Genomic DNA, 27277 nt, shown 5'->3' with positions numbered 1-27277 from the left:
TCCTAGAGGACAGAAGTGGACTAAGGAATGGAACACAGTTACATTTGTTCCATCTGAAAAAATTCTTGCTGAGCACTTGGTGAAAGCTGATGAGATGCTAATAAATGATGATTTCAAGACACAGCTTCAAGTCACTGCATTGAGTACTAGACATCTGCAAGGTCTACATTCAACATCTCATGCAGAGTTACATAAAATTTAGGAAGAATTTCTCAAGCAAAAAACGATTAAGAAAATTGACAAGAAAACTTTCTTCCAACCTACCTTTGACAAAGTTGCTTACATTGAGAAGATCCAAGAGAAGCAACAGTCTCAGATTGATGATATTTTGAAAAATCAAGCTTCTTAGCAATCCAACTCGATGAAATCCAATCCTCAGTTGAATTTCTTGTCTCTCTTCTCTTACCTGCTGATGCCAAAAAGGGGGAGAAGGTAATTAAGTCCAAATGCAAAACTGTTAAGACACTGAAGGGGAAGGATGATGAAAAAGATGACCAGGGAAACTCTGGAATGGGTGGAGGTCATGGTCAAGGTACTGGTTTCTCATCAAGAAGAGCTGAAGCTACAGGTCATTTAACAAGTTCTAATACTGGAAAAAGAATTACTTCTGATACTAGTAAAAGGATAAGTTCTGATGAACTTTTAGATCTTGATGAAGAAATATCAAGACAGTTATTTCTTAAGGAAAATCCAGGAATGGACTTTGAGAGTCTGATGAAAGAAGAAGCTAGACTTAAGTCAGAAAAAGTCAAGTCTAAATTTGAAGCTTCTGTTGGTAAAAAGAAACTTCTTAAGACCAAAGGCATTGTGATAAAAGAAAAGACAAATCCTGAAGCAACCAAGGTCAAATCACAATTGCAGATAGATCCAAGGTTCAAGGGCAAAGAAAAAGTTGGTGAACCGATAAAGGTTTATGTGCCTCCTGTGGATGAAGAAATTACTGTTAAAGATGCTGATCTTACTCTGACTTCAAGGAAGATTTCTAAGATAACCTCTGACATGGCTCAAGTTGTTCAGGGTCAAGATATAGTTAGTTATGATATTACAAAGAAGCAAGTAACCTCTGACATAGCTCAAGTTGACTTGATATCAGAAGATAAGGAAAAGGAAACCTCTGACATTGCTCATGTTAAACCCTCAAAGTTACTCCTACCAGGATTCACCAAAGCCAAACATACTCAACCTTTGAAGACTGCATCAAGTGGTTTTGAAGAAAGAGTGGTTACTGGAAAGGAAGCAAGAGATAAATCTGGATTGGGTAGTGCTGATGAAAGAAGAGTACATAACACAACCAATGATCCAATTCCTTAAGTGAACCAGGTATTGGAGTAACTCCTGAAAGATTGAATCAACTAGAATCTGTACAGATGGTTTACCATACCTACTTGAAAGAACACATCTTGTTGTACTTCATGACAGATGGTAGGGTTTATCATATAAGGGAAAATGCTATTCCACTGAAGTATTTTGAAGAATTGGAACATGTATTATTCTTACTTCAAGTGAATGACAAAATAACATAAAGTGCTGCAAACTATTTGAAGAATCAAATTCAGAGACAGAAAAGGCTTTATTCTGTAAAGTCTGATAGCACATATCTTCCAAGGTACAGAGATCACAAGGGTGATATTGTTGAGATGAAGCCTAACTCTACTAAGATTATAACTACCTTTCTGGGTTATAAGGCTATAGAATTCAATCTTGAGTCTGACAAGGTGTATTTGATTAGACTGGATCAGGACATAAGGAAAGCTAGAATTAATGATCTCAGGGCTGCTATCTTTCAAACTGGTGAAGATTCTGCAGAACTTAAAGATGCTAAAAGGAGGATGATTGATGAACTCAGATATGCTGAGAGATGTTTGTTAAAGAACTATCTCAGAACAACTCCTGACATCAGATAGATCAGAAAGTGAAACCAAGTCAAGATCTATAACTGCTCAAATTTTGATATGAATACAGACTGAAGTTGTTATCAGTTGTTAAAGTCGGTAAAGCTTTAAGGACTGTAAGTTGTAGTTATCTAGTTAAATTCTCATGCATTTGTACTTAATATTTTTGACATCATCAAATATCTGTTAATCTTGTTTATTATGCTAATTTACAAGTTGGGGGAGATTGTTAGATATATTTGATAATGTCATGACTAATATGATTTATGTTTAGTTTGCAGATCTTACTTAAACATGACAAAACAGTATTTAACTGAAATCAGCACTTATACTGAAGTCTGAACTTAAGTTATCAGTACTTAAGTTTCAGGAGATATTTATCAGAAGATAATATCAGGACTTAAAGTAAACGTTCAGATAAGGAAGGCGGCTGATTGAAAGGAAAAGAAGATCAAGACAAACGTAATAAGAGATATGCATGAAGAAGGAATTCTGTGAAGAATAGAATACTTGGAAGAAAAGATATATTTTAGAAAGCAGAATTATATTCCATATCAATTAGCGATTATCTTGTAACTGTGTAGTATATAAACACAGACATAGGGTTTACACTATAAGTGTTATCATTATCGAGAATATTATTCATTGTAACCCTAGCAGCTCTCGTGATATTTGTTCATCACTGAGAGAGGAAAGTTCCATATTGTAACAGAATTTATTGCTTTGAATAAAGTCTATTTTCTGTTACTTGTGTTATTAGAATTCGATTTGATTGTGCCATACACTATATTCACCCCCCTCTACAGTGTGTGTGACCTAACATTCCGGAACAGGTAAATGGGATGGCAGTTAGAGTCGTCTGGTGTTGATAGCCTGATCAGCTGTCTTCACATATCCGTTACGTATCTGATTTGGCTTTGTGATTCTCGTAAGGGTATAAGTAATTGATACAATGATTTTATAAATGTGAATAGCATGCTAAAATTGGACTCTGATACTTACACAACACACTACTATGTCTGTTTTATTAGAAGCATGCTAGTCAGTGATATCCAGTTATCTCAGTTTTTCGTTATATAATGTTGTTTGTATGATTACAGTTCCGTTCCTATCACTGCTTACATTACTGTTTTTATTTAATATTCATATGTTGGTACTATTGAGCGATTGCTCACCCTTGCAACATGTTATATATATATCGCAGATGCCTAGAAGACCAATCAGACCTTGGCAGAACCGTGTTTCAGCCCCTTCAGGACCCGGCTCCTCAGAGGTAGTTAGTATCGGGCTACGTGCGGTCTGATGAGTTGCTGAATAAGTTAGTTGTGTCAGACTGTTAATAAATGGTTTGTAATAACGTGTAGCTTGGATCGTACTTGAACCTGGATCGGATCTTGGTTCGGGGTCGTATAGTTTAATATTAATAATAATCTTGTTGTTTATATTTCTGGTAATTATGTTTGGTACGTCAACTCCTGGCCCCGAAGTTGAGGCCGTCACAGTAAAATGATAATTTTACCCATAACTTTTCTAATGATGTTAAACTGATTTGACGGACATACACACTTCGTATCGAAATTTAAATTTCAGTATTGCAAATGAGAGTTTTTGAAGTATAATATCCCAAGTGATCGGACATACTAATTGCGAGTACACAAAGTGCACTTTACTCTTTCTTTTTATTATTTTCGTGCTAAAATGTTGTTCTACTGTGAAGGTTTGGTGTTTATTTATATATGTATGATTGGTAATAAATGTAGCGGAGGTGGGTTTGGGATAAATTTTTTGGGGGGGTATGGACCGAAGTGCATGAAAGGTGTTCGGTAAATTTTCAAAGAGATTGGGGTTTTGAGGGTAAAAAAAGGTTGAGTAACGATTGGGGGAATTTCGTTTAAAAATGTTGAGTATCGATTGACGGTTTGTTTAAAAAGATGAAAAAAATTGGGGTTGAGGATGAACCCTACTTATAAACTCTTTCTTCTTCACCATGTTTTTAACGATGATGTCGAAAAGTTGATAAGATTTTATAAAACTTTCTTAACTAAAAAAGATTGTACTAGAGCACGATTGGATAACTCTAGTGGTAAGGAGCTTATCCTCTGTCGTCCCAGGTCCTCGGTTCGACTATGGCTCACCCGAGAATTATTGAGAATAGATACTAATTTGTAAGGTTATAAGCCGTAGTAAAAAAAAGAAGAGATCGTGCTAGATTTGGTTGATTTTTAAGTTATTAGGTGTATTATGAAGTTGGGTGGGTTGGGCCAAACATAAAATAAAATAATTAGGGGTAAACTGAATAAAAAAGCAGAACAACTTATCATTATGTTACGTTATTTAATGTTTTTAACGGAGTAAACCTGATTGAAAGTTTTACCACGTTTAATGAGTTTAATAAGTTGACCGCAAGTTTTTTCAGTTTGATAACTCACATGCAGTTGAGCTCTAGTTTACTGACCAAATAGCCATGTAATCCCAAAATTATAGTGAATAAATAGTAAAGATTTAATCTATTGTAAGAGCTCAGCATTAGAGCCACCAAATATTTTAAGTTAATCCCAATGCACCGAGCATATCTTGAAAAATTAGCGGCAAGAAGATTTTAACAGCTGCATGAAAAACAACATAGATGAATCTATTGGTGTTCTTTTTTCAGATGCAAGGTTCAGCAAGGCACAATGACTACTAGTCTACCAGACTACTACTCGAAGATGTTCTATTACTTTAATGAATACTTTGTCTTCCAACCGGCTACATAAATGTTTTAAATATCTTACTAGCTCGTATATCTGATGCATTTGTCCGCTTCTGTTCTTGTAAGTTTGGACAGAGGAGTGCTTACCGATGAAGAAGCATTTCAGTTCCTCACGTTTTTTGTTTGATTCTCATACTAACATCTGAAGTACAATGTTTTTTTATATAGACGCTCATAAGGCATTCGGCCCCTCGACCTATAAATAGTTTGCATTCTTAAGTAGTTTCTTCACCAACAAAAGCCAAACACGATACAGGTAGAAGGGCGAAAAGAAATTAAGAAATGAAGTTCTTAATTTTAGCATCCGTTCTTGCAATACTGCTACTTCTTATCAGTACACATGCTGAAGGTTGCAATCAGGGGGACAGCTCCGAGTCCTGTAAACAGGGGAAGCTCTACCCTACTGACAAATGTTCACCTCCTGTAACTAAAAATACCAAGGCAACTCTAACTCTAAATAGTTTTGAAAAAGGCGGAAGTGGTGGTGGCCCATCTGAATGCGATGGTCAGTACCATGACGACGACACTCGTATCGCTGCACTCTCGACTTGTTGGTATAATGGAGGATCAAGGTGCCTAAAAAGAATCATTATAAATGCTAATGGTCGGAGTGTAGATGCTATAGTTGTTGACGAATGTGCAGATTCGAATGGTATAGTGGACGCTTCAAAAGCTGTTTGGAAAGCTTTAGGCCTGGATACAAATGTTGGCGTGTTTGATATCACCTGGACTGATGCTTAATCATCTCCTTTTTGTTTTAAGTTGTTTCTGACTTTATAAGCTCAATGTGCTCGCCAAGGAGGCAGATTGATTGTTCAATCATGCATTTACTTGAGCCCTCCTAATAATCAATAATGATTTTAATGGTTTCAGTCATAAATAAAAACATTTGTGTTCATATGTGTTGTGCTTCTGCGTATTGGTGAATTAATGTGTATACTATCATTTTGTCAATAACTATCAAGCAAGCAATTGAAGGGAAATTTTTATATATTAAGCACACAAAGATTTTGAGGCACCCGAACTAATCAGCTCATAAAACAGAAGATCGACAATTTCAAGTTTGTATGCGCAGATTCAAGTTGAAATAACAGCGGATTGTATTACAGTTCTTGTTCTTTTACATGTCATTTGGCTTGACTAAAACTAGGGGCGAGCATCGGTCGGTTTGGGCGGTTTGGAAGGTCCAAACCGAACCAAACCGAAATTAGCGGTTTCCCTAAAATCCAATCTGAAACCAAATCATTATGTGAAAAAACCAAACCAAACCAATCTGTTTAAAACGGTTCGGTTCGGTTTGGTTTCGGTTTAAACCGTTTTTCCTATAAAATAAAATTAGAAATTAAATTAAACTTGAAATTATAAATAATAATCGAAATTTTGTACCATATTATAGAATTATATTTTCTATTATAATCATATTCAAAAAAATATATATATAAAAATAATGACTTTGAAAAATAAAAAAAGGCAAGAAGACGTACGAAAAAAATGCGACCAATTCTTATGCTTTTATTGAAAAAAATAAAAATAGTGAAAATATAACACATAGATGAATATTTATATCTTAGAATAAAATATATTATAATTAGTTCTTTAATATGTTTTAATTTACACATATGTTGTACATAATAATTTTATTATTAATTGCACTTTACTAATACATTTAAATATTCGGTTCGGTTCGGTTATATCGGTCGGTTTGAGTAATTTATGCTCAGCCCTAACTAAAACACTATGAATCCAGAAGGAAAAAAATCAAGGATTAATCTTGACAAATCTTGCTCAAGGATTGTTATCCATCATGCGAGTAGAATCTCTACCCTTACATTACGGCTTTGCCCTTACTAAACAAATATGTATTTTCAACTGTGTATTAAAAACTAGCAATGTTAACTCGTGCAAGTAGATCATAATTCATATGATTTCTTTCAAAAAGTGAGGCTTTTTCTCAGGTATGACTGCTTTACGTATCTTGATCTATCTATTGTCAATAGTTGGTAAATTTCAAAATATTAACAGGAATCTTAAGAACCATTTTTATAGCGGCACTTGTTAAATGTGAAAGGATGAAAAAAACAAGGTACTGATTTATATGGTAAGTGCTATTCAGCATGCAAATAATGTGTTCACTAAATTGAAGAAAAGAGACCATCGATTTTTTGAGGCTCTTAACCTAGAAAGTTGTATTGCGAAGTTTACATGCACCCTAATGATAGAACCACCTTCAATATTGTCCCTAATATACTTAATTTAGTAGCAATATTCCAGCTTGAGATGCTATGTTCTATCATGATGTGCTGGATTATGTGCAATATACTCTATTGACTTACTGTCGCCAAATAAATTCACAGGGAATGAGACGCTGTGAGATAGGTCTTCAAAACTTCCAGTAACCCAAGGTGTCTCTCTCGTAGTTTCGGAAATGCATGCTTCTAAATTTTGTTTCACAAAGATGATTTGATACAGTATATTTTTTATATATATTTTATATGATTTTGAGCTTTGATGTTTTATTGTAGGATATAAGAAATTCTAGACTTGGAAGGATTTGGAGCAAAAAAAGTCCTATTTTAGAGTGGAAATAGAAGAAAATTCGTGTTATATGTCTATACGGGCTGTAAATACTATTTTGGCCGCATCTAGAGATCCAGAAGTCCGATTTTGATGATCTTACCGTTTACACGAAACCCACGGAATTTCCTTTAATTCAGAGATGGTCCAGTAAGGAGAATCCAACAGGAGCAGCCCAGAAACAGGGAAAAACAGAGACCTGCGAATTTTTATAAAAGAATCATATTCGGTTTAGAAGTGTCTCTTATAATTTGATTAGAATAAGAACATACTTTGATTATTAGATATAACATCAGATTTATTTTTAGTTAGTTAGTTTTTATTATTATTGGCTTGGAGAAGGGAGACTTGAAAGAGATATGTCCTAAGTCCAATCATGTATGAGGATTTTGGAATAACTTATATGTAATTTGTTTTGATTTCATTGATATTAATAAAAACTTGTTTTTTTTTATTGCGGGCTCTATCTATTTAAATGTTTAAATAAGATATACCACAGTTTAAAGTAAAACTTTTTATGGATTGTGATGAGATCATAATAATGAGACCTAAAAGATGATAACTCTAAACTTAAATAGTTCCTGGTCGTAGGATTACTAACTGGTAATTAATAATCCGCAAAGATCGGTACATACTATGCTTGCTTCATTATGAAGGATGTCTGTTCTCATAGACATTTGTGTGATGACACTATAGCTAGTATGTACGTGCTTATTATAGAATAAGTTCACTGAACATGACTCACACAGCTGAACAACTGATGGAGTTCACTCACGTGTCAGCAGTTGTTCACATAGTGATAGTTGTACAAGTATCCTTAGACTTGAGGTCATCATAGTCATCTTGTGTACACTGAACTATGCTTTGGTTTAGTTCTTAGTCTCAAGGGACAATTATAAAGGCTCTACTGGGTATAGGAATTTGTACACGAAGATAGTGTATGATCAATAAAGGATCTACCCCTTCCAGTGTAGGAAGAGAATGTTCAATGTTGATCCACTTATGTTAGTTCAGGAATCTCTGGCCAGAGTGAATGAAATTAGAAAGGAGTTTCTAATTTACATTAAATAGAACTAAGCATAGTGAATGGGAAAGCAAGTGATTAAATAAGATAGGTTTGACACAAGTTCCATGCCTTGTATTTAATCGTGACATTGCAGGGTAGAAGGAATTAATTGTACGGTAACTACTCACTGAATAGGTTCTTGGTATTCTAAGTAGTTAATTCGTATTATCCGGATAGTCGCGATATGCTGAGAAGTATCCCTCACGATGTAGAATAAATATGATTAATTAAGTAATCATATTTAATGAATTAGAGAATTTATATAAATAATGATAAAATAGTTTTATTATTATTTATTTCTACTACAGGCTTAATATTGAACCTACAAGGTCACACCATAAAAGAGAATGATTTAATGGTGGAGGAATTAATTAATAATAGCTGATAATTATTTACTTATGAAATAAAATAATTAATTGGCAAATTTAATAATTGATTAAATGAGATTTAATTGATTATAAATTAATTAAGAAAAGGTTCTTAATATTATTAATTAAGAATTTAATTTTTGGAAATTAAATCAAGTGAGAGAATTATTTCTAAAGTGTTTAGAAAAAGGATTAATAATTAAAAGGTGTTTTAATTATTAGTGAGAATAATAAAGGGTTAATAATAATAATATTTTATGGGAAAATTTTCAGTTGAAAATTTTGCCTATAAATATACTATTATAGACCCTATTTTTGCCTCAACCAAAAAGATTTACAAAACCCTAATTCTCTCCATCTCCTCCTCCTTCATTACATCGTTTTCTTGGTGGATACCGGTGGAGTGCTTCACACTTGAGGAGCAGCTGCTAAGGATCTCCGTTCATCGTTTTAGGATCGCTATTAAAGACCTCCATCTTTCCATTAACGTAAAGCTTCTTAAGGTAAACACACTGAACTACGAATTAAATATTATTTTTCGCATGGATCCTGCGGAGGGTTTCGGGTTTTTTTAAAGATTAAATTTACGTTTTCGTTGCGTTTATGTGCCCAAAACCCTTCAATGGCATTAGAGCTACTTGCGAAACATTTTTAATTCATTTATGTGTTTAACTATTTTTGATATATGAGCATGTACGTGATTCGGCATGATTTGATGTTGATATAATATGCTTATATATGTATGGTTTTAAATATATGATATTCATGTGAGTTGTATAATCATAAGATGATTATGTAATCTGTATATATACTGATATATATATGATTTATGTTTGTTCTAATTATGAGAATCATATTAGATACAGATTCTGAATTGGCTGCTGCAGATTTGCTGAAATCTGGGTCTGGTGTCCGATTTACGCAAACGAATACCCTATTCCATAGGTAAACGAGCGTCTGAACAAAACTGATAACTAAAGCTATCAACGACTCGTCTGTAAGGCGTTTGACGTTGTTTACTGCCCGTAAATAGTTATTCTTGTTTTTCTGATTTGATTCTGATTTTTCTGATTTTTGTCATATTTTCTTTTTATGATTAGATCATGGATAATATGATATGATCATGGATAATATGATATGCTAATATCAGATTATGTGTTTTAACATGCTTTTATGTGTTGTATGAGCATGGTGGATGGTTATGGCCTTTCGACCTTAGTGTAATTGTTTTGGTTTTGGTTTTAAATACGACTTGCATGTCGTCAATCTTTGTAATCATAAATCTCGAATGTAACTCGAGTTATTCTTGTAATTTCATTAGATTAGTTTTACTTTCAATCATGTAATGCAATTGAAGACTCAAGAAGGCTATCCAATGGAGGTGATACAAAGAAGAAGATGAGGCATACAAGAAGTCTAAACAAAGAAGAAGATTTATGTAATAAGTAGTTGTATTTATTTCCATCACCATAATAGATTGCCCTTGATCTTTATCATGAGCTTGATAAGGATCACATAGGATGGGGTCATAACCAAACAAATTTACTTTATTGCACTTTACATTTACTTGTTTATTTAATTTTATATATGAGATATATGCCTATGTTTACCATGCGATGATAGATTTAGGTGAGCTTAAATCAATATAAGGCGTGCTCTAGAAAATCTAGAATAGGAATCGTTTCTTGCCTTAACAATAAATATTATGAATACGATCATGAGATTCTTGTGTTTATGAAACACGTAATTGAATATGAATTTTCAATATTGAGAGAAAGGATGATTCTGTCAACAACAGATTTCTATCTGTAAGAAAGGGTTATTCAGTGACGCCTCTTGACAATGCTCCACCTGATCTGGGAATCATCTGATTATCGATTATTGATTTGAAATATTTAATTTAAAAGGAAGAATCTCTTTATAATATGATTATGCTTGTAACGTAATATAATCCCTCTAAAATTAAATAATATCAAGTAGTAATTGGCCAATGACACAACGGGCTTATGTCGGTCAAAGCCTTCCAACATGGTAGAAAGTAGTTCTTATTTTTGAATCATTGTCGTTTCGTGCTACTGCCGAGGGCTTTGATTTCGAAATAAGAAATACTTGTCTATTACATAGAGATGTGTACATTGAATTAGAATCTAAAGGTCGGTACGTGCTACAGCCGTGGGCCGTTGGAGACTGATTCAATTGTACGAAATGTTGGGTTAGACTTGACTTAGAATATTGAGTTTGTCGTGCCACAGTCGTGACTCAATTATTCAAGAGGCTAAACTTATATTAGGGAATAACATAAGATGTAATTGTCAAGTGTTGTCTGCCTATTGAACATCACATGACGTTTCGTGCCATAGCCGAGGTTGTGTGATGGAATATAGGATCCATATTCCCACTAGCATTATGAATGCTTAATTTTCACTTAGGGGGTTGAAAAAATTAGATAAACTAGCGGGAGACACTTATGAATAAAGACCCGATTCATATAGTGTTTTGAAATGAAATTGAATATTTGCTAAGTGTTGTTATGTGTTTATCATTTACAGATTTACTATATTCGTCATGTCTTCTGCACTATCACTCCGGAGCATACTAGATGCTCACAAGTTGACTGGTCCTAATTTAGCTGTTTGTTTTCACTGTAACAAGTTGGGGCACTGGAAGAGGAACTGCAAGGTTTACCTTGCAGAATTGAAGAAGAAGAAGGGTAGTAAGTCTACCGTTTCTGATTCAGGCATGTTAATGATCAAAGTTAATATATCACTAGGTCAAATTTCTACTTGGGTATTAGATACCGCCTGTGGTTCTCATATTTGCAATCCATTGCAAGGACTAAAGGGAAGTAGGACTCTTGAAAAAGATGAGGTGATTCTACGTATGGGCAATGGAGCAAGGGTTGCGGCCATATCTGTAGGATCATTTAGTTTATATATGCCTACGGGCAAGACTATTATTTTGAATAATTGTTATTACGTTCCCTCTATTGTGAGGAATATTGTTTCTATTCCTATGTTGGATGTGGATGGTTTTTCATTTATTATTAAGAATAATGAATGTTCTATCCTTAGAGATAATGTTCTTTTTGGACGTGGCATTTTAAATAATGGTCTGTATGTATGTGACGTAGAGCATGATTTACTTCAGATTGAACAAACTAATAAAAGATAACGAGATGATGAAAATCTGACCTATTTATGGCACTGTAGGCTAGGTCATATTAGTGAAAATAGACTACGGACATTGCATAAGGAAGGGTTACTTGACCCCTTTGATTTTGAATCATATCCTACATGCGAGTCTTGTCTATTGGGTAAAATGACCAAATCTCCATTTAGTGGACATGGAGAGAGGGCTGCAGATTTGCTAGGATTGGTACACACAGATGTATGTGGACCAATGTCTCCGCAAGCCATGGGTGGATTTTCATACTTCATTACTTTCATAGATGATAGATCTAGATTCGGATATGTGTATTTGATGAAACACAAGTCTGAAGCCTTTGAAAAGTTCAAAGAATATAAACATGAAGTGGAGAAACAAACAAAACACAGTATTATAACTCTTCGATCAGATCGAGGTAGTGAATACTTGAATGGAGAGTTTCTAGATTATCTCAAAGAAAATGGTATAGTCTCCCAGTGGACTCCTCCATATACTCCACAGTTGAATGGGGTATCTGAAAGGAGAAATTGAACTTTGTTAGACATGGTTCGGTCCATGATGAGCTATGCGAATCTTCTAGTATTCCTATGGGGTTATGCATTGGAAACCTCATCATATTTACTGAATAAGGTGCCTTCCAAATCTGTTCCTCAAACACCATATGAGATATGGAAAGAAAGGAAACCGAGTCTTAAACACGTTAAGATTTGGGGATGTCCAGCTTATGTCAAGAAAGTTGACCCAGATAAGCTGGAATCTCGATCCGTAAAATGTAATTTTGTGGGATATCCTAAAGAGACTTTGGGGTATTACTTTTACACCGATCATCGGGTGTTTGTGTCCAGATATGCTACCTTCTTGGAAAAGGAGTTTATCCTTGAAGGAAACAGTGGGAGCAAAATTGAACTTGATGAAGTTCAAGAAGCACAAACTACTACGGATCAAGTGGAAACACCTGTTCAGACTGAACAACCTTCTGTGGAACAGCCCATTCGTAGGACAGGGAGAGTGTCTCGCCAACCTGAGAGGTATTATGGTCTTGTAATTGAGAATGACAATAAGTTGTCAATCATTGATGATGACGACCCTGTGACCTATAATGAGGCTATGAGTAGTGTTGACTCAGAGAAATGGCATAGTGCCATGAAATCCGAAATGAAATCTATGTATACCAACCAAGTATAGACTCTGGTTGAGGCGCCTGAAGGTGTTAAGCCTATTGGGTGCAAGTGGGTATACAAAAGAAAGATTGGAGCAAATGGCCAGGTGGAGACCTATAAGGCCAGGCTCGTGGCAAAAGGATTCAAACAAAGGCAAGGGATTGACTTTGATGAAACTTTTTCACCTGTAGCCCTGTTAAAATCAATTCGGATTTTGCTTGCGATTGGTACTTACTACGACTATGAGATCTGGCAAATGGACGTGAAAACGGCCTTCCTCAATGGAGAACTTGAGGAGGAAGTGTATATGACACAACCAAAGGGTTTTCTTTCCAAGGGAAATGAACACCTAGTGTGTAAGCTGCTGCGAACCATATATGGTTTAAGGCAAGCTTCTCGTAGATGGAACATCCATTTTGATGAGACAATCAAAGAGTTTGGTTTTATCAAAAATATAGATGAACCATGTATCTACAAGAAGGTTAGTGGGAGCGCGGTAGCATTTCTTGTATTGTATGTGGATGACATACTTCTTATAGGAAATGATATACCGATGCTATAATCAGTCAAAGTATGGCTATCAAAGAACTTCACGATGAAGGACTTGGGAGAAGCATCCTACATTCTCGGTATGAAGATCTTTAGAGATAAATCTAGAAGAATGATAGGTCTTACCCAGGGTACATACATCCAGAAAGTGCTTAAAAGGTTTAGCATGGAAAACTCCAAAAGAGGTCTCATACCGATAAGCCATGGAGTGTCCCTTTCCGAAAAAATGTCTCCTAAGACACCTGAGGAAAGCGAGCGTATGAGTAATATTCCTTATGCTTCAGCAATAGGATCTATCATGTACACGATGTTGTGTACAAGGCCTGATGTTACTTATTCATTTAGTGTGACGAGCAGATATCAGTCCAATCCAGGTGAAGACCACTGGAAAGCAGTGAAAAACATCCTTAGTACTTGCGAAGGACTCAGGACATTTTTTTTCATTTTGGTGGTGAATCTAAGTTGAAAATAGAGGAGATGTCAATGTCGAGAGAGTTTACACACATAACAACGTAGCAGACCCACTCACAAAGCCACTATCTCAGAGTCACTTTGATCGTCATAAAGACAAGATGGGTATTAGATACCAGAGTGATTGGCTTTAGTACAAGTGGGAGATTGAAAGAGATATGTCCTAAGTCCAATCATGTATGAAGATTTAGGAATAACTTTTATGTAATCTATTTTGATTTCATTGATATTAATAAAAGACTTATTTTGTTTTTATTGCGGGCTCTATCTATTTAAATGTTTAATTAAGATATATCACAGTTTAGAGTAAAGCTTTTTATGGATTGTGATGAGATCACAATAATGAGACCTAAAAGATGATAACTCTAAACTTAAATAGTTCCTGGTCGTAGGATTACTAACTGGTAATTAATAATCCGCAAAGATCGGTACATACTATGCTTGCTTCATTATGAAGGATGTCTGTTCTCATAGACATTTGTGTGGTGACACTAGAGCTAGTATGTAGGTGCTTATTATAGAATGAGTTCACTGAACATGACTCACACAGCTGAACAACTGATGGAGTTCACTCACGAGTCAGCAGTTGTTCACATAGTGATAGTTGTACAAGTATCCTTAGACTTGAGGTTATCATAGTCATCTTGTGTAGGCTGAACTATGCTTTGGTTTAGTTCTTAGTCTCAAGGGACAATTATAAGGGCTCTACTGGGTATAGGAATTTATACACGAAGATAGTGTATGATCAATAAAGGATCTACCCCTTCCAGTGTAGGAAGAGAATGTTCAATGCTGATCCACTTATGTTAGTTCAGGAATCTCTGGCCAGAGTGAATGAAATTAGAAAGGAGTTTCTAATTTACATTAAATAGAACTAAGCATAGTGAATGGGAAAGCAAGTGATTAAATAAGATAGGCTTGACACAAGTTCCATGCCTTATATTTAATCGTGACATTACAGGGTAGAAGGAATTAATTGTACGGTAACTACTCACTGAATAGGTTCTTGGTATTCTAAGCAGTGAATTCGTATTAACCGGATAGTCGCGATATGCTGAGAAGTATCCCTCACGATGTAGAATAAATATGATTAATTAATTAATCATATTTAATGAATTACAGAATTTATATAAATAATGATAAAATAGTTTTATTATTATTTATTTCTACTACCGGCTTAATATTGAACCTACAGGGTCACACCATAAAAGAGAATGATTTAATTGTGGACGAATTAATTAATAATAGCTGATAATTATTTATTTATGAAATAAAATAATTAATTGGCAAATTTAATAATTGATTAAATGAGATTTAATTGATTATAAATTAATTAAGAAAAGGTTCTTAATATAATTAATTAAGAATTTAATTTTTGGAAATTAAATCAAGAGAGAGAATTATTTCTAAAGTGTTTAGAAAAAGGATTAATAATTAAAAGATGTTTTAATTATTAGTGAGAATAATAAAGGGTTAATAATAATAATATTTTATGGGAAAATTTTCAGTTGAAAATTTTGCCTATAAATATACTATTATAGACCCTATTTTTGCCTCAACCAAAAAGATTTACAAAACCCTAATTCTCTCCATCTCCTCCTCCTTCATTACATCGTTTTCTTGGTGGATGCCGGTGGAGTGCTTCACACTTGAGGAGCAGCTGCTAAGGATCTCCGTTCATCGTTCTTGGATCGTTATTAAAGACCTCCATCTTTCCATTAACGTAAAGATTCTTAAGGTAAACACACTGAACTACGAATTAAATATTATTTTTCGCATGGATCCTGCGGAGGGTTTCGATTTTTTTTTTAAGATTAAATTTACATTTTCGCTGCGTTTATGTGCTAAAAACCCTTCAAGACTTACGTATTTTGTATTGGAGCTAGGGTTCTTACTCTTTTTCAGATACACTTTGTTTTAGCTTTATTCTCCATTAATACAATTATTGAGGTACTATTTTTTTCTCTTATTTTAGTAGTATATGTTGATTATGGCTTTATTCATTCTTTTCCTTATTTTTATTCCTAACATGAGTGAGTAGTCGTAATCTAGGGCGCAGGAAAAACCATGTTTACACCATTATAATGGTTTGATTTTCACAGTATTTTGACTGGTTTAAGTGATTCTAATTGATATGTTTTAATGTTTAGTTTGTTTAATTGGCCAATATCATAGACTAATTATATGCAGTAATGATACTAGATCAAGAGATGGTGTACTAGTTAGAGGCACACATACGATTAGCCGAATGAATGTGAATGCGAGAGTATCAGTGGATTTCTGAGAGCGTTAATACTCGAGAGAGATCGACATATGTTCTAATCACTTGACCAATTAAAATACTTAAAGATATTATCGTGTAATTATGTTACAGGAATGTTAATACTTGAGAGAGATTGACAAACTCTAGTTGCGTGACTACTTTAGTCGCTTTAGCTTAGGAACCATTTTGGTGTAAGTATGGTAAACCCGATTGCCCTAGAATTTTAGTTAATTGATCCTCAAAACATAGTTATTTACATTATTTAGTTATAGAAAATTCCCAACAATCGTTGTCACTGTAGGAACAATTTGCAATAATTAGATTAAAATTCTTGAGACTTGTCTCCTTATGGATTTGACCCGTACTTGCTAGTTTCTACTAACAACAGACACCTTGCACTTGCGGTATATATAAAATAACACATCATGTCGGACAATGACTCACCCCACCTAAAAAATGCTACCATCTAATTTTACCCTAATTGTATGACATTCTCATATCCTATATGTTCATCTCTGTTTTCATCACAAGTGGAAGGTGTTCCATAAATTGCCAATCTCTTTTTTGATGAACCAGAAATAGAAGTTGTTCTTTTTACGCGAGATGAACATTCTTCTATTAATGAAAACATAAAATGAATCTTCTTTTAGTTCATCACTTACTAATAAAGAAACATTTGTTATGCTGAACTTCTATAAATGAATTTGCTCAATGTCTAATCTATAAATGAAGTTGTTCAATATTTGACGTATAGAAATTTCAATATTTTTTATTTCTATTTTTTTCCGTGTCCCGTATCCTAAATTATTTACTAATTGGCGAATCCCCATTTCCCGCAAATGTGTCAGTGCTTCCTAGATTATATAAAGCCGATTTTCTGGCTCATTTTATAAATAGTTAGTTATGTTATAAAATTTGTATATATTAGATGAAACTATCAATCTGTACTCACTTCTTTTCAATCAAGGAATTAGTTAGAATTTAATCATCTTTCGCTAAAAATAACAATATTATAAATCTTTTATAGTAAAAACTTTATCCGACTCCAACTTCATCCCTGTTATACTATTTTCAGCGTCACATGTTAGGAGAAGATCGTCTACATCAATAAAATGATGCAAAACTTATTGTTCTATTCTCTAACAAATATGTAAAGATCCCTTCTTTATTGTTTGAAATCATGGAAAACCAGAAATGCCTTAATCTCCACCTGCCATTGTCCTGAAGATCGGCTCAATCCATATATACTTCTGATAAGACTTACGAACTTTTCTTTCTCCAGTTGAACTAAAATTGTCCTGAATCTTTAGATATATTTTCTCATCAAAATATATCTATGTAAGAAGCACTATTTATATTTAATTGGTGCAATTTCCAAAAGTTCCCATTCTGGTCAGTTGAAGTATACAAACAAATATTAATAGAAGACAATGAGACCTCACTCTGGGTTAAACAGTCTAAAGCTTAACATGATATATAATTTTTCTGGTGCACCTTCATTTATTTAAGGATATGTCCATGATAGAAATATAACATTTTTCTTTTTTGTGTCCAAGGTCAGGCCACATCAGAGATATAAGATTTGGAGGTGAGGGGATTTTCTTTAAATTTTAACAACTAGTATACCCCATTACCAGGTGTTTAAAGAAATTTATAAATTTTAAAATATCTTAAATTGTATTTTTTTTTCTCTACTCTCAATATCTATAGCCACTATATTCATTAGAAAACATAATATATGTACACATTTTCGAAGTTTAAAGTTTTTAAAATTCTATAAATTTATAGTGAACAAATTGTAAAAATTTAAAGGCTTAATGACCTTTTCAACTTTCACCAGTGTACCCCTTAAACCCTGAAATTTAAAACCGTACTTTTTTGCCACTCCGATATCCAAAATATGTCTTTTTAACCTTGGGCCGAGTTGGGTAAGAAAAGGCCCAGATCGGGGGGTTATTCATGTCTTTTGACAGCCCGTTACATACAATGTTTTATACAAACATATATACGAACTCTGTAACCCCTGTTTCGTCTCCTCTCATCCCCTCTTTCATCCTGATCAAACTATTGGGTTTGAACAAGTGCGTAGTGATGTGAAATCATGGTCATTCAAACGAACAATCTCCTAGCATGACTCTTAAACTCTATTTTTGATTTTGAATTGATCGTATTTGTATTGTATGAGTTTAGCCTCTTAAACTCTTATGTGTCTGTATTGCACTTTCTGCTTCGGGGATATTGGAGTACTCTTACAAGTATGTTCACGATTTAGCTTGAATTTAATTGTGTTTGGTTTGTCTAGATCAGGAGGTCATTTGACGGGATGAGATGTTGAGAATGATTGGTTTGGGATCTATTGGTCTGTTATTCTCTTCATACGACGTGTAATTTTACTTGTCATATTTTACACCTACAGATAGCTCTGTATGGAAATCTAATGACATTGCAACAGAAGAGCAGTGGCATCCAGTTGATAGTAACATATCTAGCACCCTGGAATCTGGTTTTGAATCCAAGATTAATCGGAAGAAACTACAAAGCATTAATCAATTGGTGGAGAAACTTAGGAGACTAAATTCAGGTCATGACGAAACTCGCACAGATTATATTGCATATCTTTCTGAGAACCCCAACCCCGATGACAGATACATATATGAGATATTATTAGCTTTTGGTTTTCTCCTTGGAGACCTTGGCTCGAATTTGACAGCTTTCCAGTTCCACCAATCAGGATAACCAATCAACCTCGAGTTATTCTTGGTATTGGAACCAACCAAAGCTAGTAATCTACTCAAGGAAAATTATAGAGCAAGAAAGATTGTCCAGTTGAACTCTGACAATGAAAAAAATCATAGAAAACTTTTTTTTGACACTGTTAATGAAGTTCTGGGTGTGAAGTTGGCTACCTTCGCACACCCTACAGAACCATGTTTAAAACCTCTGAAAGTAATGTTGGAAAATATGGGTATAAGTCCCATATTGGTAAGTCATATTTTTGAGCATTATGACTAAAAGATGTGTGAGATATGATGATATTCTCTTAATAATGGAAATTATTATTTTCCATTAGAATTTGGCTCAAATATTATGGCATAAATTAATTTGATTTTGTTTCAGATTAATTGATATGGTGTATGTCTTGATATATTTAATCTGATTCTGTTTCAGATTATTTATGGAATAGAGTAGCTTGCAAGTATTACACCGATTCCATAATTAATGATATTTAATTATGGAAAAGAGTAGCGCACAAGTCTATCTACACCTATATAAACACCTCTAAGGCGTTAGAGTTAGACACACCAAAAACATATTCGCCTCTAAACACAAATATCTCTCTCTCGGTGATAGTTTCGTGCCCGTTCAAGCTCGCTGAAGGTGCTCGTTATCCGTAACGCCGCCGCTACCTCGTTTTATCCTGGGAGGCTATCGACTCGCACATACGGTGAGAGGCGAAATAGCTTTAAGGAGACAGTTTCAACTGGACTCGAGGATCTCTCTTCTGTTTATATCTTTTCTTCCTCCGTTTGATTTCGTTTACTCACGCACACACTTGTTTGATTATTTGTATTAATCGCAGATTGTTTTCACAATCTTAAAGCTATTTATTTTATATACATCTGTGACTGATACATCTGTATCTGCTTGTTTTGTTGAGTAACAGATCGATGGAGAACCAAACTGTGAACGATTCGATGAACATGACGGCTGATCCCAACGCACAGATCACTGGATCTGATGGGGTTCACCAGCAGCCGATTAACCCTAACGCACGGATCGTACGATCTGATGGGGGTCAAACGCCTGTTGGACATGTGCCTTCGGGACATGTGCCTGTGGGACACACTGTCATTGGACAGTTTAGTGTTCCTCTTGGACAGATATCGGCAGGATTCACTCCTCCGATCATACCTGCGGTGCCTACTGGTGTGCATACACCTGTAGTACAGACGCACGTACCATCTGTTCCACCCGTGGTGCCTGCTGCACCTGTTATGCCAACTGTGCCTGCTGCACATGTTGAAAAACCTGAGAAGTTCAACGGAACGAACTTCAAACGTTGGCAACAAAAGATGCACTTTTATCTGACCACGTTGCATATGGATCGCTTCCTTAAGGAAGAACCACCGTTGCTCACTGCTGAGAGTAACATGCAGACTGTGTATGTTGTTGATGCTTGGAAGCACTCCGACTACATCTGTCGGAACTATGTGTTAAATTATTTGTCTGACTCGTTGTATAACGTATACAGCGCGAAGCCAACAGCTAAGGTCTTATGGGAGTCACTTGACCATAAGTATAAAACCGAGGACGCTGGGGCAAAGAAGTGGATTGTTGGCCGCTTTCTTGATTATAAGATGGCAGACTCTAAGACTGTGGTCAGTCAGGTGCAGGAACTGCAGGTGATCATTCATGACATTCATGCTGAGGGAATGGTCATAAGTGAGTCTTTCCAAGTTGCTGCTGTTATTGAAAAGCTTCCACCTGGATGGAAAGATTTCAAGAACTACCTTAAGCACAAGCGAAAGGAGATGTCTATGGAGGATCTTATTGTTAGACTTCGTATTGAAGAAGACAACAGAGGGTCCGAGAAGAAAGTTAACGTTGCCACTGAGAAGGCAAACATGGTGGAGCATGCTCAAAGCTCCAAGCCCAAGAAGGCTAATTCTGGTAAAGGGGCAAAGCTGGCACCCAAGGGAGGGATTTCGAAGTCGAAATTTCAAGGGAAGTGCTACAACTGTGATAAAGTTGGTCATAGGTCTTCTGACTGCAAGAAGCCCAAGAAGCCCAACAAGAAGAAAGAAGCAAACATGGTAGAGAATATCTCCAAGGAGATGGGTGACATAGACCTCTGTGCTACGGTCTCTGAAGTGAACCTGGTCGGTTCTAATCCACGTGAATGGTGGATTGATACTGGTGCTACTAGGCATGTTTGCTCAGACAAGGCGGTTTTCTCTAGCCTTAAAGCTTCCGATGCTGGTGAGAAGCTCTACATGGGGAATTCAGCAACTTCTACCATTGAGGGTGAAGGCACGGTGATCCTGAAGATGACCTCTGGGAAGAATCTGACTTTGAAGAATGTACTTTATGTGCCTGATATTCGCAAGAACCTTGTGTCTGGTTCTCTGTTGAATAAGCATGGCTTTCGCATTGTAATAGAGTCAGATAAAGTTATTTTGTCTAAGAGTGGTATGTTTGTAGGCAAGGGTTATTTAACTGATGGGCTTTTTAAGCTCAATGTAATGTCCGTTAAGGACGATAATGAAATGAAGAATTCTTCTGCTTACTTGCTTGAGTCTCCTAATTTATGGCATGCTAGATTAGGACATGTAAATTATGACACTTTACGACGTTTAAGTGCAAAAGAATACATACCTAAACTTACTATCGATCCAAAACATAAGTGTGAGACTTGTGTTGAGGCAAAATTAACGAGATCATCATTTAAACGTGTGGAAAGGAACACCAAAGTGCTAGACCTAATACATAGCGACATATGTGATTTAAAATTCGCTCCAACAAGAGGAGGAAACAAGTATTTTATTACATTCATTGATGATTGTACAAAATACTGCTATGTATATTTGTTGAAAAGCAAAGACGAAGCTATAGATAAATTTAAAATCTATAAGGAAGAAGTTGAGACACAACAAACTGAGAAAATCAAAATGATACGAAGTGATCGTGGAGGTGAATATGTTGAACCGTTTGGGGAATTCTGTTCACAACATGGTATAATCCATGAGGTCACTGCACCATACTCCCCTCAGTCAAATGGTGTGGCTGAAAGGAAGAATCGCACTCTGAAAGAGATGATGAATGCGATGTTGTTAAGCTCTGGGCTCCCACAATCGATGTGGGGAGAAGCCATCTTAAGCGCAAATAATATTTTAAATATTACGATGCGCAAGAATAAGGATGTAAGTCCTTATGAAATGTGGAAGAAAAAGAAACCAAGTTACCAACACCTGAAAGTGTGGGGGTGCCTTGCAAAGGTACTGATCCCTACACCGAAGAAGGTGAAGATAGGTCCTAAGACTGTGGATTGTGTCTTCATCGGATATCCTCCACACAGCACTGCATATCGGTTTCTTGTTCATGAATCCAAGATTCCTGATATTCAAAAGAATACCATTATGGAATCAAGGAATGCCTCATTTTTTGAGACGATGTTTCCCTGTAATCCAGGAAACCAACAACCTACGACGTCTAAACGATCTCATGAGTCTGTAGATGATGATAATGAGAGTGATGAAAGTGAAGACGAAAATGTGGGGGTAGTGAGAAGGACCAAAAGACAACGAACGGAGAAATCCTATGGGTCTGATTTTATGACCTATTTGCTCGAAGAAGGTGACCCAAAAACTTATAAGGAGGCGGTTACCTCACCTGATGGGCCTATGTGGAAAGAGGCCATCAAGAATGAAGTTGATTCAATTATGCAAAATCATACTTGGGAATTAGTGGACTTGCCAACTGGTTGCAAACCATTAAGTAGCAAGTGGGTTTTCAAGAAGAAGTTGAAAATTGATGGCACTATTGATAAGTATAAGGCCAGACTTGTAATTAAAGGATACAAGCAACAAAAAGGCCTTGATTACTTTGATACATATTCTCCTGTAACGAGAATAACGTCCATAAGGATGATGTTTGCTATTGCTGCAATGCGTAATCTAACTGTACATCAAATGGATGTGAAAACAGCTTTCCTAAATGGAGACATAGATGAAGAAATCTATATGGAACAACCTGAAGGGTTTGTTGTCCCAGGACAAGAAAGGAAAGTGTGTAGATTGGTGAAATCATTGTATGGTTTGAAACAAGCGCCTATGAAATGGCATGAAAAATTTGATGAGGTCGTGCTGGCCAATGGTTTCAAAATCAATGAATGTGATAGCTGTGCCTATTACAAGGATAACGAGAACAACTATGTCAAGGAGAATGACAATGGCTATGTCATGATGACACTATATGTAGATGATGTACTTATTGCTGGAAGCAATGATAAAGTTATCAAATCTACAAAGGACATGTTGAAATCAAGGTTCGACATGAAAGATATGGGACTAGCAAATGTAATTCTGGGAATTCAAATTTCTAGAACATCAGAGGGTCTCGCATTAAGTCAACCACATTATGTTGACAAGATCCTTGAGAAGTTTCTTAAGGATGACTTTGAGAAAGCTAGGACACCTGTGGATATGACTTTGCACCTATCCAAGAACAAAGGTGTAGCTGTTTCCCAATTGGAATACTCGAGGATAATTGGTAGTCTGATGTACCTCATGAGTTGTACAAGACCAGACATTGCATACTCAATTAGCAAGTTGAGTAGGTTTACGAGTAATCCGGGAGCTGATCACTGGAAAGCGATTATAAGGGTACTAAGGTACTTGAGGGGAACTCGAGACTATGGACTGCACTATGGCAGATACCCAGCAGTATTAGAAGGATATACTGACGCAAATTGGATATCCAGCAAGAAAGCACTTAAGTCTACGAGTGGCTATGTGTTTACATTAGCTGGAGCGGCAATATCATGGAAATCCTCAAAACAAACGGTGATAACTCATTCCACGATGGAAGCTGAGTTTGTGGCACTAGATAAATGCGCCGAAGAGGCTGAATATCTACGTCAGTTTCTGGAGGATATTCCAAGATGGCCAAAGCCTGTAACTGCAATAGGGATTCACTGTGATAGTCAATCCGCTATTGGCAGAGCACAGAGCACGATGTATAATGGAAAGTCTCGTCATATACGACGACGACACGGTTCCATTAGACAATTGATCTCAACCGGAATTATCACTATTGACTATATACCGTCAAAGGATAATATCGCGGATCCACTAACCAAAGGGTTATCAAGAGAAGTGGTTGAGAAATCATCGAGAGGGATGGGCCTTAAGCCTATTGCTTAACGGCATCATGGTGGACACCCAACCATTGCTGACTGGAGATCCCAAGAACTTGGTTCAATGGGACAACTAAATCATGATGACCAAATCACTGTGGGGGTAACCCCTGGCCTGTTCCTATGATGAGGAAACAGTGAGACCCGTAAGGTACGAGGTTAAGCTTTGAGCCTTTAATGATCTTTGATGAATACATGGAGCTCAGGAGTGAACGCATGGAATTCAGTTGAGTAAACGCGGGTTACTCTATAAGATAAAGATCACCTATGTGGGAGAGAAGTGGGGCCGCTTCAAAGGAGAATTGCGAGGCACAATTCTTTAGAAACTTCTGCAGAACCAGGACGATGTTCCATGGCCAAAATGGACATACTCATGAGAGCTGAACGAGTCAGAAACGATATAGTGATAAGTATATCATCGTTTACATAAACGGTCGAACAGTTCAAGGACAAGCACGTCTACTGTCTACCAGTAAAGTCGGTATGCTTACTCGAGCGAAGGTTCAAGGAGCATTCTCTACCTATCGTATGCTATATCTGATCGAAGAAACTATCACCAAGTCAAACTCCGTGTCTGTCTGTCTGTCTGTCTGTCTGGTGTGTGCTACTAAGATCACCAATCTCACCCATGTGGGGGATTGTTGGAAAATATGGGTATAAGTCCCATATTGGTAAGTCATATTTTTGAGCATTATGACTAAAAGATGTGTGAGATATGATGATATTCTCTTAATAATGGAAATTATTATTTTCCATTAGAATTTGGCTCAAATATTATGGCATAAATTAATTTGATTTTGTTTCAGATTAATTGATATGGTGTATGTCTTGATATATTTAATCTGATTCTGTTTCAGATTATTTATGGAATAGAGTAGCTTGCAAGTATTACACTGATTCCATAATTAATGATATTTAATTATGGAAAAGAGTAGCGCACAAGTCTATCTACACCTATATAAACACCTCTAAGGCGTTAGGGTTAGACACACCAAAAACATATTCGCCTCTAAACACAAATCTCTCTCTCTCGGTGATAGTTTCGTGCCCGTTCAAGCTCGCTGAAGGTGCTCGTTATCCGTAACGCCGCCGCTACCTCGTTTTATCCTGGGAGGCTATCGACTCGCACATACGGTGAGAGGCGAAATAGCTTTAAGGAGACAGTTTCAACTGGACTCGAGGATCTCTCTTCTGTTTATATCTTTTCTTCCTCCGTTTGATTTCGTTTACTCACGCACACACTTGTTTGATTATTTGTATTAATCGCAGATTGTTTTCACAAGTAACAAGGAAGACCATCAATGCGCAAAAGCTCCTGAGAGAATTATGTTTTGATATTGAACAGCTTCAGAACAAGAAACCGGCTTGCAGCTCAGAGGAAGGGAATGATGGGTTGAAAAGTATCTTGTGGGAAGATGTTGTGAACCGTTCAGAGAGCTTTACAGATTTTCATGGGGAAATATCAAGGTTGTTTTTGGATATCGAGAGATCCCTATTTAAAGACTTGATTGGAGAGATTGTGATGGGTGAGTCTGGTATTTTGCAGATCAAGGCTAGCAGGCATCGTAGGCAAATAGGTCTCAGTTCAATTGGCAGTCTTAAGAGGAAACTGTGTTCTACATGTAATCTGTTCATCACCTCTAGTGATGACACCTTTTGTTTTTCCTGGATTGAGAAACAAGGTACAAGAGATTCAAAAATTGGATAGGTATGAATTCCATTATCAATCCTTGAAACTCATCGAATATACAAACACTCGTACCCTTGAAAATTTGTAGACATTAGGGCTTTATGAGTGCAATTTTAAACTTTAAGGTCCAAAAGGTACATTTCAAAATTTTTTGAATATCGGCTGAATAATTACTGAAATATCCCCACCGTTACATACCGTTTTCTGACTCGTCTCGGCCCAAGGGTAAAAAAACACATTTTGGATACCCGAGGGCTGAAAAGGTACCTTTTAAACTTCAGGGTTCTATGAGTACACTGGTGCAAATATTGAGACCGAAAAGTTCATTAAGCCAAATTTAAATTATTGTAAGTTCTCAGCATTAGAGCCAAAAGCTACCAAAAGTTTTTATCAATCAGAGTTAAAAAAAAGTTAATTTCAATGCACTAAGCATATCTTAAAAATTAAGCCACTGGAAAAATTTACAGCTGCATGATTCTGTGAACATGCCAAACAACATACATTAATCTATTACATATTACATTAAGATATGCAAGATTCAGTAAGACACAATCACTGCTACTGTAAAATGCTTTGTCTACTAATCCATCTACTTTGGTTGCCAACAGCCTAATTAAATGTTTTAAATATTCTTTCTAGCTCGTATATCTGATGCATTTGTCTGCTTCTGTTCTTGTAAGTTTGCTCAGGGGAGTGCTTACCAATGAAAAAGGATTTTAGTTCCTCACGTTTTTTTGTAATTGATTCTCATTTGTTCCATTTCTCTATATTTTAAAAAGCTATAATAATATCTACATTACAATGTTTTTGATATTTACCTCATAAGGTATTCAGCCCCTCGACCTATAAATAGTTTGCATTCTTAAGTAGTTTCTTCACAACAAAAGCCAAACACGACACAGATAGAAGGGCTAAAAGAAATTAAGAAATGAAGTGCTTAATTTTAGCATCCCTTCTTGCAACACTGCTCATTCTTATCAGTACACATGCTGAAGGTTCACCTCCAGTAACTAAAAATACCAAGGCAACTCTAACTCTAAATAGTTTTGAAAAAGGCGGAAGTGGCGGTGGCCCATCTGAATGCGATGGTCAGTACCATGATGACGATACTCGTATCGTGGCACTCTCAACTGGTTGGTATAATGGAGGATCAAGATGCCTAAAGAAAATCATTATAAATGCTAATGGTCGGAGTGTAGATGCTACAGTTGTTGACGAATGTGATTCGAATGGTCACCCTCCTTGCGCTGATAATATAGTGGACGGTTCGAAAGCTGTTTGGAAAGCTTTAGGCCTGGATTCAAATGTTGGAGTGTTTGGTATCACCTGGACTGATGCTTAATCACCTCCTTTCTGTTTTAAGTTGTATCTTTGACTTAATAAGCTCATAGTGATCGCCAAGGAGGTGGCTT

General features: G+C 35.9%; 2 protein-coding genes across 2 annotated transcripts; both read left to right on the top strand.

Moving 5' to 3' along the window:
• Positions 1–4926: 4926 nt before the first annotated feature.
• Positions 4927–5385, top strand: LOC141660136 (kiwellin-1-like). The gene has a single exon (XM_074467098.1). It carries the CDS (start codon positions 4927–4929, stop codon positions 5383–5385), a length of 459 nt encoding a protein of 152 aa, XP_074323199.1.
• Positions 5386–26793: 21408 nt separating this feature from the next.
• Positions 26794–27207, top strand: LOC141660135 (ripening-related protein grip22-like). The gene has a single exon (XM_074467097.1). The coding sequence runs from the start codon at positions 26794–26796 to the stop codon at positions 27205–27207; it is 414 nt and encodes a 137-aa protein (XP_074323198.1).
• The last annotated feature ends 70 nt before the right edge of the window (positions 27208–27277 follow it).

The sequence above is a fragment of the Apium graveolens genome, chromosome 5 (genome assembly GCF_009905375.1).
Source record: "Apium graveolens cultivar Ventura chromosome 5, ASM990537v1, whole genome shotgun sequence".
In the NCBI taxonomy this organism is placed as follows: domain Eukaryota; kingdom Viridiplantae; phylum Streptophyta; class Magnoliopsida; order Apiales; family Apiaceae; genus Apium; species Apium graveolens.
This window is presented reverse-complemented; position numbering and strand designations above follow the sequence as displayed.

Coding starts and splice junctions, on each gene's coding strand:
- LOC141660135 (XM_074467097.1), top strand. CDS start 26,794: ATGAAGTGCTTAATTTTAGCATCCCTTCTTGCAACACTGCTCATTCTT.
- LOC141660136 (XM_074467098.1), top strand. CDS start 4,927: ATGAAGTTCTTAATTTTAGCATCCGTTCTTGCAATACTGCTACTTCTT.